At 36.1% G+C, this 20,191-nt stretch overlaps 1 protein-coding gene across 3 annotated transcripts in view; it reads left to right on the top strand.

Annotated features, from left to right (window-relative positions):
* lrba (LPS-responsive vesicle trafficking, beach and anchor containing) overlaps positions 1-20,191 on the top strand; it is a 297,666-nt gene that overhangs the window by 99,009 nt on the left and 178,466 nt on the right. For all 3 annotated transcript variants that reach the window (XM_066718460.1, XM_066718457.1, XM_066718458.1), the window contains exons 31-33: positions 1,240-1,318; positions 1,830-1,963; positions 3,440-3,501. In XM_066718460.1, the coding sequence (XP_066574557.1) occupies positions 1,240-1,318; positions 1,830-1,963; positions 3,440-3,501 (275 nt within the window). The remainder of the gene's footprint in view (positions 1-1,239; positions 1,319-1,829; positions 1,964-3,439; positions 3,502-20,191) is intronic.

The raw sequence follows: 20,191 nt of genomic DNA, 5'->3' as shown, positions 1-20,191 counted from the left end.
GGTTATTGATTTGTTGAAGAAAGATTTCTGAGCTGTTTTAAGCACTGAAAATGTATGTATTTCCTAAAACCACAGCAGAAGTTTTGACCTTTATTATCCTGAGCCACTCAGATATTGGACCCTCGTGTATCTCTGTAAACAATGGCTGACAGTGGGTAAATACTGGACAGATAATCTATTTGCATTTCCTTTCAAGTCCTTGTAAATGTCTGTAAAACCGTCACTCTGAAGGAGACAGTTTATCAGGGGAGAGATGAACAGAGATAAGTTAATTTACTTCTACATGTTTGAAGTGGCTACTTCATTTACACCCAGGATAGGTTCCAAAAGCCACACACATTTGTGCTTCAGTATGGTATGAAAGTGAAAGGCACTATATACATGCTAGATTATTTTGTTATTTATTTATTTTTACCCCTCAGATACTGAAATGTATTTTCACAATGTTTCTAAGTTTATAAAGGTATGTTTTATGTTTTCTAATACAAAATACATTTTTGGTAGAAGGAAAAATGTTTTTCAATAGCTCAGTAGGAATCAGATCATATAAACCTGCATTCTCCTCAAATATTATATTATGAATGTACATATTTTATAATATGTTTGACGGGTATATTTTAAATATTTTTTAACACGTGCATTCACAAACATTAATACAAAAAATAGATATAAGCAGATTTTTGATGGCGATTCTAACTCTTTCAGGGATGAAAAGTGTCTTGTTGCAAATCAGGAAATTGAATGTATTCAGAAAAATATGAAAATAAGATGAATAAACTGCTTCAGTTCTTCATTCTTCGTGAGTCTGCTGTTGAAATCTTATATAGGCTTTACTCCCCTCTTTGCAGTCTTCCTTAAAGGATGCAAAGAAAGTTATAGACAATCAATCATTTTGACATTGTGAAACTTAGTATGTATTAACAAAATGTCCTCGTCATCCATGGTGTCCAGTTATCTTTGATCATTGACACATCATGCATAGAAGAAAATACTGTAGTCAGATATAGCTCATATGAATATGTACATTTGAACTTGAAATCTGATTGAGTTCTGTGTTTTCAATGGTTTTCAACTACATGGATAGTTTCTTAATGTGCAGTGATTTTACAATATACTATTAATTTATGTAATAAACTGCATATCATATTAATATTGCTGTACTGTATGTCCTAGGTCAGTATACATATTTTGAATTGTAGATTATTAACTGAAGAAAATGTCTTCTTTAATTTCATATAGGAAGTGGATCTGCAAGTGCAAACTTACCATCTGTCCCCACAGTGTCCCCCATCATTCAGGATTCAGCTTCAAATATGAGGTAATCTTGGATGACCGTTTTGTCGATATCACCATCTTTCTGTTTGGGTTATAATTTCTAGAGCACCTGGATTTACTCTCTAAGGGCTCAATTAATATTTTTAGTAATTTAATTACATTTGCTTTGGTCAAATTAATATCACATGGCCAATGTATTTCAATATTTATATGTTAAAATTACAATACATTTGAGATAACACATGTCACTTAGGCATTGTGTGTAGTATATGTATTATCTATATTAGATTTAATTGGGGGCACTGCATATCTTTATTGGTCTGTATTTTGGAGACAGTTTGAGAGAAGCCCATGTATTTATTTTCATGTACAAAGACTGAATTTTGCAGTGAGCTCTTACAAAAGCTCCTATCCTTGTTTTTCATTTATGCCATTTCTAGTGACCTAAATGTTTCAGGCTTGAATTTGTTTTAAAATTGCTCAGTGGTTTTTAAAAAAGGAAACAAACATTAAAAAAAAAAAAAAATGTTTTCTTTGTTGTTTTTTTGTTCCAGCATTTCTGAAAGGCTTGAACATGCCCTGGAAAAGGCTGCCCCTCTGTTGAGAGAGATCTTTGTTGACTTCGCTCCTTTCCTGTCTCGTACCCTTCTGGGCAGCCATGGACAAGAGCTGCTCATAGAGGGTACAAGTAAGTCATCCATTTTGTTTCATACACTCACCGAGTTGACAGGAATATTATTATCCTAAATTGATTTAAAACTAATTAGTTTGTTGTATATCCAGGTGAAGTTATTTGGATACTCTAACGATTTCCTCTACTACCACAAGTTACATGAAGATAAATAAAGGCATAGCACTGCAGTATGACCAATCTGAGCTCATCTCTGGAAATATGCTTAGGTTAAGCATATAATCACTGAACTTCACTGAGTTGTTTTAGAGTCATGTCTCAAAGACTGTCCTTAATGAATGAAGGAGTTATTTGAGCATAGCCTCTTAATATTTTGAAGCACTGTGGTAATCACATTTAAGCTGTAAACCATCTAAAGTATCTTTTAACTAACTGATTACAGTTCTGCAAAGGTTTTATAGAGAAAGGGGTTAGGGGTCATGCTACTAATAAGAGTGTTTTGGATGTCTGCTGCCACCAAACAAAATGGAAACTTGATTGATAGCTGGGGGCCTGAAGAGAGAGAGTAACTGAGAAAGCAAAGGTCATGGAGCCATTTCCCCTCTCTGCATATATAATAACCCCTTGCTCTGAAATGGCAACATGCAGATATTATGGATCAATAAGACATATGCTCTGCACATTTATAGCTGTAATACAAGGCACAAATATGTATTAGTTTACAGTACAACTTTGTTGGTTCATTAAAGTCATCAATACTTCTGTGTCCACAGATGCTGCAGAATTAATCTGGTATTTCATCTTGTTTGTGTGTGTATGAATTTCATGTGAAATGCTGATAAGAATGCAATTGGATATTGACACAGAACATTACAGATAAAGTGAAATAAAAACCATGAAGCTGATTGTTGTTGTTGTTGCTAATACCGCTTTAATTTACATTAGTGTATGTTTTAAGTTAAATGTTAAGTCTTGCACTTGCAACACATCAATTTAGAATTTTACTCTTGAGAAATATGGTTTAGATACAAAATGGTTTTCCCTTTTGTGTCACATTTATTTATATGCTTTTTCAACACTGTTTGAAAAAGCCACTCAATTTACATTAACATTAGGAATATGTTATTAAGGTTACTTAGCTAAATAGAAGTTTATAGACCAACATATAAAATGTAATATTATTATATACTTATACTTTGTGTTTAAAGGTAATAATTAGCATACTTCATCAAATTGGACCTAAATGAAATGTCAAGTACAATATAACTATCATTAACAACTGTGAAGATGATTTAAAAAAAGATAAAATATAAATTAAATAAGTCTCAAGTGCTATGACTATTTGGAACTTACTCAGCAATGGGAGATTTCAAATTGAAACCCTACCCTTTGTTATACAATAAGCAAATGCAGATTCCTGCAGTGGCTCAATTCAATCTGAATATTTTTTTATATTAATAAGTTTATTAATCTTGTATGGTGATATTCAATCAGTTGGGATTGAATAATTAACGGGGTGGCCTTTTGTTTCAGGTTTGGTTTGCATGAAATCGAGCAGTTCGGTGGTGGAGCTCGTGATGCTTCTGTGTTCTCAGGCAAGTCTCATTTTTACAGCCTTTTATAAACCGTATAGGAGTATCTTCATTGTGTTCACTGATTAATACCATTACTTACACACCAGCAGTAAGGTATGTGACTTATTGCTCTCACGTTATTTCCAATAAATAGAGAAGAATTACCCTGCTTATCTTTTGTGGACACTTTCAGCCCAGACCTTGGCTGTCAATACAACCCCACTTATTAGTTAAAAAAATGTAAAATAAGGCATTTTTAATGAGAGGGATATTGGTGCAGAGGTCAAGGGTTTCTGACCCATTTAAAAACCTTTGACCTTCATTTGCGGCCCTTATGGTTTACTTGCCTGACGAATAAGGATAATGCAAAATTAATGTTTTTTTGCATCGATTTGTTCGTTTTTTGTGGCGATGTTGCCAAATTTATTTAGGTAATGCTGATGGACAGTTCATGAATACAAATGAAAGAATCATAGCAGGTGTGAAAAATCAATGCTACATGTTGTCAATAACCTGCTATAAGAACTATGGCTTTAGGAGATCACATCTAATGGGTGTTACATTGGAGTACTGAAATGAATTAGGGTTGCAGTGGTGCACAATATGCTTCCATGCATGTGCGAAAAATAAAAACCTTTTTGTAGATGTTGTTGTGCTTACATAGACAATATATGAGGAACTAAAATACAAATAAGGAAGATGCTAAAATTTTAAAAAGATACAGAATTGATTAATTACACTTCACCTCCTTTTGCCAGAGTATTTTATCAGTTTTATTTTTAATGAAAACCATGCTTTCTCCTGTTTTTTCTCCCCCATTTATTTCACATTATTCACTACACTTATTCTCCAAAGGTAATATAGAGAGATTACACATCAGTTTCAGTGTCATTTGCTGCATATATTTGGGGAGCTGGGGCACAGGAAAGAACTGAACCTTAGCATCCAGAAGGGAGAATAAATGACATGGTCTAATGCACCTATTTGTCATATCTGTCAGGGTGTTGTTTAATGCTAATCTAATCAAACAGAGAATCTGGCAATTGCTGCTCAGTCCCAGGCACAAACTACTCCAAAAAAACAGACTGAAGTTCCTGAGAAAAAAGGGAAAAAAGGACGGGAAATATAGTGTTGATTGCTTTAATAAATCATCAAACAAAATTCTCTTACAGCCAATGCAAATGTAATTTTATTGTGGGGGAAGTGCTCCACCTTAAATTAAAAATGGATAGGGCCTAAATGAGTCTGTATTTATCGAGGGATAAATTATATACAGACAGTTGTGCTGTGATAATTACATTTTATGATTTGCCTGTGCATTCTTTGAGTGAGTCAGAAGAGAAAGGCACTGTTATGATTTATGTAATTATGAAGTGAAGTTACTTCTGGTAGGAAGAAAGTGTAAGCGATACAGAATAAGACATCAAATGGACATGTTGCAGATATAGGGAGGAGACATGGATGAATATGATTGATTTTTTTCAAGTAAGATAGGGTGGGACGTGATCCTATCTCCAAAATTTTAATTAATTTCCTTCCTGAGATGGAGTGCATCTGGTGTCAAAGATCAAAGGATCAGGTCAAAAAACGTTTTTAATCATTGCAAATATGAAAGATGTAAGCACGGACACTTCAGGCTGTTATTGAGAATTGAATTCTAAACCACAGTTTGATAGTCTTGCCTTCTAAAAGAACATGTGGCCTCTTACAATTAAAGATCAATTTTGATCATGAACATTAACTGCAGGATAGCTTATTTCAGCCCACTTGCTCACTATTGTATTGATTCCTGTATCTAAACTTCTACATTATGATATAAGAATCTCTTCTCAGTAGCACTGGACTCAAGGTTAAAGACTTTTGAGTTTGGATCTCCTTGTCATGGATTGTTGCATCAAGTGGAGTAATAAAAGTGATAGGCTTGCTTAAAGTGTAGATTATAATAAGCTTATATAACATGGAAGAAGAATGTTTGACAGAATTCATTGATATTGTCTCTGTCATTCAAATGCAGCTTTCATAAGAATTCTTTAGGATTTGCTGGAGATCATGTATTGAGATTAATGGAAGTTGCTTATTCCTGTCAGGTGTCTTTCAACATTTGTAAAACCTGTTTTTTGTTCAATACAGTTGTAATAGGAATTTTGTCTTCTCATACTGTCTCAGTGTCTTAGAAAATGTTAACATGTGGAAAAACATGTATTACTCTCCCAAGATAAGTTTACAGAGAACAAGGGTCTTTTTATAATGTAGAATAGATGTCTTGTATCATTAAGAGGAAAAAAAAAAAAAGATATCAAATCCATGCTGAATTTAAAAATACATGACATGTTCACATCATTTCTCACTCCCATATTTATGAAACTACCTTTGTAATTGTGTCCAATTGATTTCATATACCCCAATTAACACTAGTCTTGGAATTCCCCATCTAAATCGACATTTTATAGTCCAGGATTTTAATCTGGGTCTACAAAACTTGCCATGTAAGTATACATTTTTGTTATTCAATTAAAAAAACTAGGCAAAACGTGGCTGCCTTGAAAGGTGAGACAATGCCAGATGTTTTTTTCAAAAACAGGTCTATGCTGTCAAAAGCAGCTCACAACAAACCATGTCTCAAATTGAGCACTGTGCTATCATATATTTTCTATGTGAAACATTATGAATGATAATGTAATATATACATTTACACATTTAACACTTAAGAAATTGCTATTTAATTTATTATGTAGCAAATGTTATCATATTTAAAACAATAAGGAGATTGTCTCTGTCTCTGTTAGTTCAAGGCATGCTTTGAAAATGCTTTTAATTAAAATGTTTAACTGTGTAACTCTGCTTTTATGTTTGAATATAAATTTTCGCCTTAAAAACTAACATTGTTTAATTTAATATTTATTTATTAATTATAGGTATTCCCCCAAATTTAGATATTGAACATTTCACAATGAGAATGTCTTTCCAAAAATAGGGAGCTTTAAGTTTTATATCTAAGCATCATACTTTACAGGTAGTTCTAAATGACGTTGCCTTCAAAGTGAACTCCGTTATTAGACATGAATATCATTTGTGAAAGCCATCATCTTACCATTCAAGGCCACTTTATGAAAGCTGCTTTCTTGGCCTGCCCTGATTCAGTCTGACATCTTTTCCAATAACACCACCTCAATTCTAGGTTTAAAGCTAAATTTATAGCCTTGCATTCTGAAGTACATCATTTAAAAAAGGTTTCAACCCAAAACATCTAATAAATAAATAATGTGTATGACTACTCAGTAGTAGAATTTCCAGACTAGAAATCATTTCATCGGATACTCCACAGTCCACTATCTGAAAGTGCTGTCAGATAAATCTTATAGTAGCTGCATTTGTGTCCTGTAAATCACATGTTATTGTCTGAGCCTTCTGCCAGGTAATCTATTCTTTTCCCATTTATCAGAAATGCATCTAGTGAATAGAAAAAGGGTTGAATGTAGTAACATAAAGACTACCTTAATTAAAAAGACATCTGCTTTAACACTGCCAATAAGAAGGAGAGAAAAGTCAGATTTCAAACCACCACTTAGGATCTTATATTTGTTTAAGCGTTTAGGAAGGTGCTTAAAATAACTGGATACTCACGCCCCCCCCAACATTCGGACACAATTCTGCAGTTATATCAAAATGGTGGTTTGTTTTTAGGTTGTTCATAAAATTGACATTAGTAAGAGCTGTGCCAGTGGGAAATAGGTTGAATTTTAATTTGTAATATCAAAAGAAACAACAGGTGTTGGCTTATTTTGTTTATAATGATGATTATGAAAAAAGTACTTTAGGAAAAAAAAAACTGTTAGGCTTAATTTTATCAGGCTGTGCATTATCATAGAAGCTGTTTGAATTTTGATATGATATTGTCCTGCCTATAGTCCCTAACAGGTGTAGACTATTAATGCTTTCATTATTGTTTTCCCTAAGATACAGTAACCTCCAAATGGACTTGTACCAATGATGAAGTGTGTTTAAGTGAGAAAATACAAATGAGTACACTTGCATTACTATCACCATTTTATGTGTCAGTAGTTTGTCAAATATTGTGATTTTATTAATCTTCATCTTTTGTCTTTGATAAGATGGAGGAGGCTCTTCCTGTAGTCTTTTAATAGGTTCATCAACTTCTCAGGAGGGGTATTTGATCTCTCCAGCTCCTCTGTATCGTGTGGTTAATGCTTGTGGACTGCTTTTTAAATTTTATTTCTCACGTGGTCTACTGAATTGACGTCTGGACATTCTGTTGTCAATCACGAACATATCTTTTTTTTAACCATTTGGTCGTAGACTTCAATGTGTGGTTTGGATGTGGTAGTGGTAACAAATTGAAATTCCAGCATGATGATAATCTATAGCACACATCCGGGTTTAAGACTACATTCGTGTAGGAAAGTCATATTTTCTTTGTTGTCTGTACTTAAAATGCATATGGTGTTACTGTAAATATTTGTTAATGGTTTTAAAGTTGAAACCGCGTTATGTTTTGGCAAATAGGAGCATGGTCCACTTTGTTACTTAGTCAACACTATTATACGTAGATTAAGTAATATGAACTGTTAACTATTAAATATATTGAAAATGTTTTGGAGAAGGGAGTTTTTACTTCTAGAAAAGGTTAAAATGAAGCTAAAAACGAATCAATGGATTTAAACTGTGAATGTTATAACTTCAAGACTTGCAGACAAGAATGTTTTTATGCAATGCAGATTGCAGTGAAAGTAAAAAAAAAATGCAGTAAATGCACTCAGCTTTGTTTTTCGACATTCAGAACTATTTTTGCTTTAACGGGTTATATTCACATTATATTGGATTGTGTTATATTGGGGTAGACGTGTGTTAGATACTTAAAGAAATAACAGACCTCTCTTAGTTTTCTATTATTTTGATAATAATAATGTCAACCAGGTATGTGTAATCTGCTATTGAAAACATTTACTGTGGTTTGAGCATGCCAAGAGCTGCATGCAAAACTCGTGAAAGAAGCTCAGTAACCTTTTGGAGTGAGGAATGTGGTGAAACTCGGGTCGAATAGTTTAATCTCCTTTACACAGCAAGAATGACATCCTGCAGTTTAAAAAAACACATGTACAAGGTTCAAGATCAGTGCTATGTAAGTGTTTTGGGGCTTTTTTGGAAGTAAAGGGGCACAAGCAGAGCTACCCTGCGTCTCAGTTGTCTAGTCTAAAGGATAACATCATGCTGATTTCACAGCAATTTCTTTGAACAATATTCTCCAGTGTGGCAAATCAAAAACAAAGTAATATCAACTGGCACTTAATTCTGCAAGCTCCCTACCGATGGGAGCTATGCAGTGAAATGAAACTCTTCCTGACAGGAAGTGGGCCAAGGAGTACAGGGACCTCCTAAAATAAAGTGTGTTTTAATTTGGTACCCAACTGTTTTACAGTTTGGCCGCTTAGCTGAAGACATAAAGGAAGAGTGAAAATTGCTATTATTCATAAACAGTTTTAATAGTTTTGAAAACCCAAAAAGTTTAGAATCTGCCAGACACAATTAATAACAAATACAGTTTTTAAAACTGCTTCAGCTAATTGGCCTAGTAATGCATTTTTGTTTCTATTTTGTAGTAGTTTACCAGTTTACCAGTGTCCATAACTAATCCTATAAACAAGAATTATAAATAGGAATTACATACCAATACAGAACAAATACCAATTTGTTGAAATATAATGTTTCATGAAAAGATATAGAATTTTATAGAAAATACAGATAATAAAAAACAGATTTGTATATCAGTCAACATGTTTTTGGTTAGACTCGAATATAAACATTTATTTTCAAAATGGGCTTGTCTTTTGATAGTGCTCAACATGAAGTTTTTTCAAAATAGTATAAATAAATATGAAGAGCATACTAAACATATATAATGATACTGAAGTGCCACAGGCAATGGTTAATTAAATCAAATCAATTTATATATTTACCTTATTTATAAATGTTTGTTTCCCTTTAAAAATGTATTTATGTGTAGTAATTATCATTTCAATACACAGGAGAACATTTCTTTGAAATGCTTGTTTTTTTTTTACTAGATAACATCTCAGCTTGTGCAAGTAGTGCCCAGTTAAAAGGTATGCCAATCACATCAGCAATTATAATTCTGCTATCATGTCATTGTGGTATGGCAAGCAAATTAAGTAATTTGGCATAATTTCTTACAAATGTCTTTTCCACAAACAAGAGTAAATATTTTACACTAAATTAATCTCCACTAGATGTTTCACTCATTATTTTTTTAAATCGTTCATTTCATGTATTTCTATTTTGAGATTTAAAAATGTTCAATATAGTATGCACTGAAAAATTAAGATGTGCAGTGGCCTCCACAACACTGCACAGAGAAACATTAGATATTTACAAATAATAACAATACTTTGATCACATTTGATCACATTTATTAGCATCCCTGCGATCAGTATTTTGTGTATCCTTTGACTTTGAGCTTCTTAGCAGTGGAAACAGGTTTTTGGCCCAGAAGACCGAATTGCTTGAATGCATTTTCCCTCCATTCTAAAAAGGGCACCAGCAGCAGAACATGTAAAACAACCCTAAAGCAAAACAGATCTGCTACTATATTTCACGGAGAGGATGATGTTCTTCTCAACATGAACTTCACCTTTTAGGTGCCAAACATAACATTGTCTGTAAAGTTGCATTTTTATTTCATCTGACCATAAAATTCTGTCCCAAGTTTCACTTTAAAATACAAAAAAAGAAGAGATGTTTAAAAATAACTATTTAAGAGATATCAACAGTTTTGAATGGAATACACCTATTTAGAAGCTCAGCAAAACTACATGGCAATACAACAAAACAACAACAAAAACGTTCTCTAAATTCCTCAATATATTTACCAATACAACCTTAATACATTTGCTGCATTGTTCTTATACCATATTGATTGTAAACACGTGTTCATTCTTGTTTGCTGAGAAATTGGATGGTCGGGTTTGCTGTGTTGAATACATCTAGGACTACTACTTTTGTGTATTCCTTAATCTTTAATGTGGGTTGAAAAGGGGATTCTGACATGTATGTTGACCAGCTGAAATAAACATCTACATCCTACTCTTTATCTTCTGCATTCCAGATCGCTGTCATCACGGTCTACAACACTAAACAATTTGCTTAATTACGTTATTTCGGTCTTAGAAGTTTGAAAAATCTTAAAAATGTCCGCGTTTGAATCCCTTAAAACCGCACTCATTTACTGCACACATTCAAGCACACCCATCTCTAGGAGACTTTTTTTTTTAACAACACAACATTTTTTGTATTGGTTAATATTAACAATAAACCTATCTGCTATTGGTTAAGACAAATTGTTGCTATGTAAAATAGTCCAATAAGAACTTTTTTAGGGCTAAAGTGTTGGCCAAAGTGTTGATTTATAATTATTGATAGTTTTTTTTTTTTTCCATTAATGCTGGGTGGGCTTGCGTCTTTTTAAATCTGTATTTCAGCTGCTCTCTTGGTGCTGTAAGCATCTCTGAGTCTTTTTAAGAACTAATGGAAGTCAGAACAGGAATTTGCACACAATGGGAATTGGTGAAAAATATCATAACAAAGCTGCCAATAGACCTCTGTGTGCTGTCACTCAGACAAGTCCTCCTTCTTGTCTGCTTTATCTGTATATTACACAGACACTTTTCATCTTTTGCTGTAGCCCAATGGCTCACATGCGACCTCGTAACTTCGGAAGCGATGCTACCTTTCATTTCTTTGAATTTAAAAATAACTTCCAAAAGGGACTATGGGATACAGAGTACTCAAGCTGTCGTGAGGGAAGACTACAGACAGAGCCCAGTGAAGCCACTTCTGAGGTTCATAGCCTATACACATACAAGGGCATTGCAGGGACAGAAAGCATTCAAGAGCAGAGAGCCTCCAAGGGGCCCTGCGACTCAACAGAATGCACATAATACCGGGACCAAAGACCTTTATATGCTGACCTCTACCTGAGAGGAGCCTGTGACTTTACTGAAAAACATTATTGTAAAAGTAAGACCAGGAGCAAGGCCCATCACAGGGACCATGTTCAGCTGGTAACTTCAGGAGCATGGAACTTGAAGGGGTCCTGAGACTTGACTGAAACAAAAGTATTTGACCAGGAACAAGGGCCCTTCAACGCTCAAGCTCAACTGGAGACAAATATCATTAGGAGCATGGAACCCAAAGGGGACCCTGAGACTCAACTGAATAAAACACATAACAAAGATCAGGGGCTACCACAGGATTGGTGATTGGTGACCTCAACTGGTGACTGAAATGGAAGTATACAACCAGGAGCAGGGCTCATCTGGAGATCAATAAATCAGGAGCAGGGAACCTGAAGGGGCCTTATGACTCAACTGAAATAAAACCTATGACTGGGAGTAGGAGGCCTTGGCCCAAGCACAACTAGATATCAATGATATCAGAAGCTGGAAAAGGGCCTGGAATTCAACTGAATTATGACGCATGACCAGGAGCAGGGGCCGAGCTCAAATTAAACCACATAGGTTTAAATTGGTGGGCTGCACCAGGGATCCATCTGGGATCCGCAACTTCAGGAGTAGAATAACGCCCATAAGAGACTAAACTGGAACACTGAAGACACGCTCAAGAGCACGGACCATCATAGGGCTAGAGCTCAAATTGAAATTAACAAATTCAGGCACAGGAACCCATTAGAGAGCCCTATGACAAAGTCTGCTGCAGCACTAAGGTCCTTTCTGGCTTGAGACATGTCATGGTTATCGAGCAGACCCTCAGCCAGGTGTATAGAGTACAGTGCCACCAGGTTGCTGGTGTTAATAAAGTTAACCTGTCAGCCTGGACCCCGGTCAATTAGGCCTTTTGTAGGAGCCCCTCTGTAGCTTTGCACTGCCTATTGGTGCATGCCATTTCCTGTGGCGCAGCTGGCACCAGTGGAAGGGACACTGTAGCAGTGATGGATGAATCAACCAATGGAAAGCCTGCCAGGCTGGCTGCCTCTGCAACTTGCACACGGGAGAACAGCTCATCAGCATGTACTGGCTTGTCCCATGTAGTCTTGAGCTCTTTAAGAAATTTGGGAAACATGGGGCAAGGTACATTGGTGTCGGTGGGGCTGCTACCATGGCTCCCCCATGGCTCTGGGCAGGACAGGCCTATGGTCAGCTTTATTATGAGCTTTTCCCCTCACCAGTTCCCATTGCATACACAATGTCCCAGAGTTCTGTTTGGGAACGATTTTTGACTTGAAAGATAACTGTGGTTTGATCCTTGTGTTTTAAAAAAACATGCCATTATTTGCAAAACATGTTGTTACTCTGTGCATTGTTTTTAGTATTAAAATTGTACATATTTGAATTTAGTTCTTTTAAATCATCTTTTGTTATTTTATAAATGCATGTGTAGGCCACTGTCAATTATTCTGTGGTGGAATCTGTTAAAATAACTCCTGCCAAAACTCTATAGTTAAGTCAAAACTATTAATTCAGTTCTAACATGCATATCAGCTAACACATTTTTAGTTTTTGTTTTTGCTTAATTTTTTTGGTATTAGGCATATAGTGTTTGGAACATTAGAGGCAGGTTATGTTCCATTATGTTTTAACATTGAAATGTAAAGAATAGGTAAAGAATACAAATACAAAGTTTAGTATCACGATATTCGATATTACCACAATACCACACTCTTAGAACTAATGTTAAATTTAACACATTCTGTGTTTGTTCATCATAACTTGTTCAAATTTACCAAATTACAACACAATAATATGTATTTTTAACACAATACTGTGTTTTTCACACACAGACTTGTGCTTTGGTAACACAAACACAGAATGTTAAATTTAAGTACACCTGAAAATAAACCTTAAACAGTAATCAAACAAATTGAGTTCCTGGTAATTTAGAAATGATATTTCTCACCATATTCCTTTAAAACAACAAATCTTAACATGTTTTATTGTTTTGTTTAATTTTAATTTTCAAGAAATAGTGTGTAAGTCTATCTTCTTGTAGATTGCACAATAAATAACTTTCTTATGCTGATAACACATCAGTTGAGAAAGCAAATTGCACAATTTGCAATTAAGTGAGCTAACTCATAATTTCAGATGCAAAATAATAGTCAGTAAATTCACAAATTAAATGGGGGGGTCTAGTCTTCATACTTTTCACTTTATTTGAAAGCTACTGTATTTACAAACAATTAAAACCGCTGTGATTACTTTCTTACAAGTTGAGGAACATTTTGGTTGTTGGCTTCAATTTGTAAAACTGCACGCACAGTGAATCATTTCAGGATCGCCTTCCAGTAGTACTGTGTGGTACTGGTACTGGAAGTCCACAATATAAGAACTTCAACATATAGGTATCGTGGTGCGCCGTTAGTACCAGTACTGCACCACCACTAATATATATATATATATATATATATATATATATATATATATATATATATATATATATATTCTTTCTATTTATTCCATTTCAACTTAAAATAAATAACAAGCAAATGTAAAAGGTTAAAAGTAGTTCAAATTGTTTTCTAGTATTGATCTTTTGTTTTCCAACAGAAAAAGCACTGTTTTTCTCACCATAACCTAAGAGATTATTCCTGGTTGGTTTAGTGCAATTGTTAACTTTAAATCTAACATGAAAATAATTATCTCCTTTTCTGTGGCCTTCACGGTAGTGAACAGGCTTTCCCCTGGAGCTATCTTCTGTGAACAGACCCTCCCTCCTTGCCAAACTGTGTAGATTCCCTGTGGATTTGACATCATGCCTTTCAGGGCAGCAGCTGCCATTTGTCTTGGGGGCTGGAGTTGCCAAACAGTCTGACCGTGGACTAATAGGACACATTTACACAACTCCCATGTACAAAAATTGCAGAAAGGGTTTAATGACAGTCATCTTTCGTGAGCATGTAAAGTGAGGGAAAAAAGTATTTGATCCCCTGCTGATTTTGTATGTTTGCCCACTGACAAAGAAATGATCAGTCTATAATTTTAATGGTAGGTGTATTTTAACAGTGAGAGACAGAATAACAACAAAAAAATCCAGAAAAACGCATTTCAAAAAAGTTATAAATTGATTTGCATGTTAATGAGGGAAATAAGTATTTGATCCCTTCGACTTAGTACTTGGTGGCAAAACCCTTGTTGGCAATCACAGAGGTCAGACGTTTCTTGTAGTTGGCCACCAGGTTTGCACACATCTCAGGAGGGATTTTGTCCCACTCCTCTTTGCAGATCCTCTCCAAGTCATTAAGGTTTCGAGGCTGACGTTTGGCAACTCGAACCTTCAGCTCCCTCCACAGATTTTCTCTGGGATTAAGGTCTGGAGACTGGCTAGGCCACTCCAGGACATTAATGTGCTTCTTCTTGAGCCACTCCTTTGTTGCCTTGGCTGTGTGTTTTGGGTCATTGTCATGCTGGAATTCCCATCCACGACCCATTTTCAATGCCCTGGCTGAGGGAAGGAGGTTCTCACCCAAGATTTGAGGGTACATGGCCCCGTCCATCGTCCCTTTGATGCGGTGCAGTTGTCCTGTCACCCCCAAAGCATAATGTTTCCACCTCCATGTTTGACGGTGGGGATGGTGTTCTTGGGGTCATTCCTCCTCCTCCAAACACGGCGAGTTGAGTTGATACCCAAGAGCTCGATTTTGGTCTCATCTGACGACAACACTTTCACCCAGTTCTCCTCTGAATCATTTAGATGTTCATTGGCAAACTTCAGACGGGCCTGTACATGTGCTTTCTTAAGCAGGGGGACCTTGCGGGTGCTGCAGGATTTCATTCCTTCACGGCGTAGTGTGTTACCAATTGTTTTCTTGGTGACTATGGTCCCAGCTGCCTTGAGATCATTAACAAGATCTTCCCGTGTAGTTCTGGGCTGATTCCTCACCGATCTCATGATCATTGAAACTCCACGAGGTGAGATCTTGCATGGAGCCCCAGATTGAGGGAGACTGACAGTTATTTTGTGTTTCTTCCATTTGCGAATAATCGCACCAAGTGTTGTCACCTTCTCACCAAGCTGCTTGGCGATGGTCTTGTAGCCCATTCCAGCCTTGTGTAGGTCTACAATCTTGTCCCTGACATCCTTGGACAGCTCTTTGGTCTTGGCCATGGTGGAGAGTTTGGAATCGGATTGATTGATTGCTTCTGTGGACAGGTGTCTTTTATACAGGTAACGAGCTGAGATTAGGAGCACTCCCTTTAAGAGAGTGCTCCTAATCTCAGCTCGTTACCTGTATAAAAGACACCTGGGAGCCAGAAATCTTGCTGATTGATAGGGGATCAAATACTTATTTCCCTCATTAACATGCAAATCAATGTATAACTTTTTTGAAATGCGTTTTTCTGGATTTTTTTGTTGTTATTCTGTCTCTCACTGTTAAAATACACCTACCATTAACATTATAGACTGATCATTTCTTTGTCAGTGGGCCAACGTACAAAATCAGCAGGGGATCAAATACTTTTTTCCCTCACTGTAGCTTCGTAGAGCATAGCAACTTTTTATCGCCAACTGTGAAACTCAAATGCCTTGAACATAACTTGACTCTTCAAGCCTTGAATGCCACCAGTGTGCACCATGTTTTATTATTATGACCCCAATGTTTTACATTATTTTTAAAACTGTGTTTCAATCCTCCAGCCCCAAGAGGCTGATATATAGCTCCCCCTTAAGCCACCTAATGATTATTCATCCATCCTGTTGTGTTACTTTAATGATCACAATTAGTCATTCTATTACATGTATTAGCACATTGCGTAACATAATGACATTTATGGTTAACATTAATTTAATCATGATTTTGTTAACATGTTTTATTCAGTGGTATAGTATGTGTAAATAAATTATCAGGAACACATATGTATCTTGTCATCAGAAGAGCTTTTTAAGGGATTTCTGCTTTCAATCACTCATCCCTTATATATAAATTACATATCAATTTAATGATAATCAATTATGGAAAAAACATTTAATCTGTACAACATATAATTATACCATCAGAAAGTTGTGAGATTGTTGAAACTATTTTTAAATTGATCTTGGTTAAAAACGCATATAATTTCAAACAACTTAGTCCTATTTGTCAATAGAAAAGAACTCAGTTTCAGATTAAATGTGTCCCTCTTCTAGTAGTGCAATTGAGAAATGTTTGCACACGTTATATATATTTTTTATCTTAAATTATATTTTGAGATCTATAAATGACAATGTTGGGCTTGACATAGACAGTTCTGCTTCCGAGATGACAGATACTCTTTTTCCATAATTTCATAAGTTTTTATTCTTTGTGACATCAATAACACCATATGCACCTTCAGTAGTCAGGCATTTCTTTTTTTCTGCAGGCCTATTCAGTACTTTACAGCAGTTTTTTTTTTATTTATTTAACTCACAATCCCCGTATTTAGGAAGGTGAATTATCACAAGGCTTAGATGAGGATCCTTTGTGATGTTGCACCCAAGGTAAGGAACTGGTGGTTTGTTTCTTTTTGTGATGGCTAAGATGTATAAAAGCATTACCTTACATTCTGTTTGCAAAGAATAATCCTAACGATCCATTAAGGATCTTAAATATTTGTAATGGTTGATTTTCTCATTTTCAAGTTATGAGATCTATTTTTATGTTTCTAAAAATGTGTAAGTGGTAAAGGTGAATTATTTTAAGAACATAAGAAAGTTTACAAAATGAGAGGAGGCCATTTGACCCATCGTGCTCGTTTGGTGTCCATTAATAACTAAGTGATTCAAGGATCCTATCCAGTCTATTTTTAAATGTCAAATTTTCAGATTCAACTTTTAAAGATTGATTTTCAGATTCATTTTCAAGATTGAATCAAGTCCCCACGTAGTCTCCTCTGTTCCAGGGTGAAAAGGTTCAGTTCCTCAGTCTCTCAGTAGGACATTCCCTTCAGACCTGGAATAAGTCTGGTTGCTCTCCTCTGAACCTCTAGAGCAGCGATATCTTTCTTGAAGTGTGGAGCCCAGAACTGTACACAGTATCCAGATGAGCTCTAACTAGCGCATTGTACAGTCTGAACATCACTGCCCTTGTTCTCAATTCTACACTTGTGACAATATACCCTAACATTCGGTTTGCCTTTTTTTTTGCTTCCCCACATTGCTTGGATGGAGAAAGTGAGGAGTCCACGTAGACTTCTAGGTCTTTCTCATGTGTTACTTCATCTAATTCTATTCCTCCCATATGCCTACAGCTTCCAATTTGAGGATCAGTCTTTGGTGTGGAACCTTATCAAAAGCTTTTTGAAAATCTAAGTATATCATATCATATGCTTTCACATGATCTACAGCTGCAGTTGCGTGTTCGAAAAATTCTAATAAATTAGTAAGACATGATCTGCCTCGTCTAAACCCATGTTGACTATCTCCAAGAATATGGTTTTTACAACCCCAATTCCGAAAAAGTTTGGACAGTATGGAAAATGCTAATAAAAACAAAGAGGAGTGATTTGTAAATGTACTTTGACTTTTATTTAAACAAAAAATGTTAAGGTATTTGATGTTTTACCTGATCAACTGCATAGTTCTTTGAAGGTAAACGTTTATTTTGAAATTGATGCATGCAACACATTCGAAAAAAGTTGCGACAGGGGCAATTTAGGACTAATAGCGATGTGTCAAGTTGAAATAAGAAGGTGATGTGAAACAGGTGAGGCAATCGTGTAATCACGGTATATAAGGAGCCTCCAAAAAAGGCCTAGTCCTTCAAGAGCAAGGATGGGTCGAGGCTCGTCAATCTGCCAACAGATGCATCTGCGAATAATCCAACACTTTGAGAACAACATTCCACAAAGACAAATTGGTAGGATTTTGGGCATTTCACCTTCTACAGTGCACAATATAATTAAAAGATTCAAGGAATCCGGTCAAATCTCGGTGCGTAAAGGGCAAGGCCGAAAACCACTTCTGAATGTGCGTGATCTCCGATCCCTCAGACGTCACTGTCTTAAAAACCTTCATGAGTCTGTAATGGATATCCTGACATGGGCTCAGGAATACTTTGGTAAACCTTTGTCAGTCAACACCATTCGCCACTATTATTATTATTATTATTATTATTTTTATTTATTGGCAGACGCGCTTATCCAGGGGCGACTTACAACATAAGTGCAAAAATACAGAGAAGTACAAGGCATCAATCATTACAAGTTCAACTTAGCTAAAACATAGCAATTCAAAATACATTTTACAGATTCCAATTTACAATTTTCACAAGTACAGTAAGAGACTTCCTACATCCTGGACGGTGAAAGCTAAGTGCTGTCAAGATGTAGGGTTACAGGCTAGGGCTACGGGAAAGGGAGCAAGGAGGAAAACAATCAGCAAGGAGGAAAACAATCAAACAAACAAATCACTGCATCCACAGATGCAAGTTAAGGCTTTACTATGCAAAGCAGAAGTCATACATCAACACTGTCCAGAAGCGCTGCCGACTGCTCTGGACTCGGTCTCATCTGAGATGGACAGTAGCACAGTGGAATCGTGTTTTGTGGTCCGACAAGTCAACATTTCAAATAGGTTTTGGACAAAACAGCCATCGTGTTCTCCGGGCCAAAGAGAGAGCACCATCCATGCTGTTATCAGCGTCAGATCCAAAAGCCAGCGTCTGTCATGGTATGGGGGTGTGTCAGTGCCCATGGCATGGGTAACTTGCTCATCTGTGAGGGCACCATTAATGCAGAAAGATATGTACACATTATGGAGCAACATATGCTGCCATCCAGATGTCATCTTTTCCAGGGACGTCCCTGCATTTTCCAGCAGGACAACGCCAAACCACATTCTGCCTGGATTACAAGCGCATGGTAGCATAAGCAGAGAGTGCGGGTGCTAGCATGGCCTGCCTGCAGTCCTGACCTGTCTCTGACTGAGAATGTGTGCTGCATTATGAAGCGCATAATATAGCAACGAAGGCCCCGTACAGTTGCGCAGCTGAAGAAATGCATAACAGCTGAATGGGGGAAAATCCCGCTTGCTAAACTTAACCAACTGGTGTCTTCAGTGCCCAAACGCTTAATAAGTGTTACTTAAAAGAAAGGTGATGTTACATAGTGGTAAACAGTCGACTGTCCCAACTTTTGGAGTGTGTTGCAGTCATCAGATTTGAAATGAGTGTATATTTTCAAAAATAAATTAAATTCACAAAGTAAAACATCAAATAATGTGTTAATAATGTGTTTTCAATATAGTACACAATGAACTGAATTTTCAAATGACTATTTTTATTTTTTGCATTTCCCATACTGTCCCAACTTTTTGGGAATTGGGGTTCTATTAAGATGCTCCTCTATTTTCTGTCTAATAATTTTTTCCAACATTTTACAAGTGATGCAGGTGAGACTGATTGGTCTGTAATTTCCTGGCTCAGTTTTGTCCTCTTTCTTGTGGATTGGTATGACATTTGCTGTCTTCCAGTCAGTTGGCACATCCCCTGTTCTAAGTGTCATTTGGAATATTTGAGTTAGCGGCCTATAAATAATTTCCCTCATTTCTTTAAGTACTGTTGGAAATATACCATCTGGCCCAGGTGATTGGTTTGTTTTTACTTCTGCTAGTCCCTTTAGTACCTCCTCCTCATTTATCCTGATCTCTCTTAGGGTTTGACTGGACTGGTTGTTAACCTGTGGCATGTTATCCGTTTTGTCGT

The sequence above is a fragment of the Amia ocellicauda genome, chromosome 12, assembly GCF_036373705.1.
Source record: "Amia ocellicauda isolate fAmiCal2 chromosome 12, fAmiCal2.hap1, whole genome shotgun sequence".
Taxonomy (NCBI): Eukaryota; Metazoa; Chordata; class Actinopteri; order Amiiformes; family Amiidae; genus Amia; species Amia ocellicauda.
The sequence above is the reverse complement of the archived record's forward strand: the minus strand, read 5'-3'. Positions and strand labels throughout refer to the sequence as shown.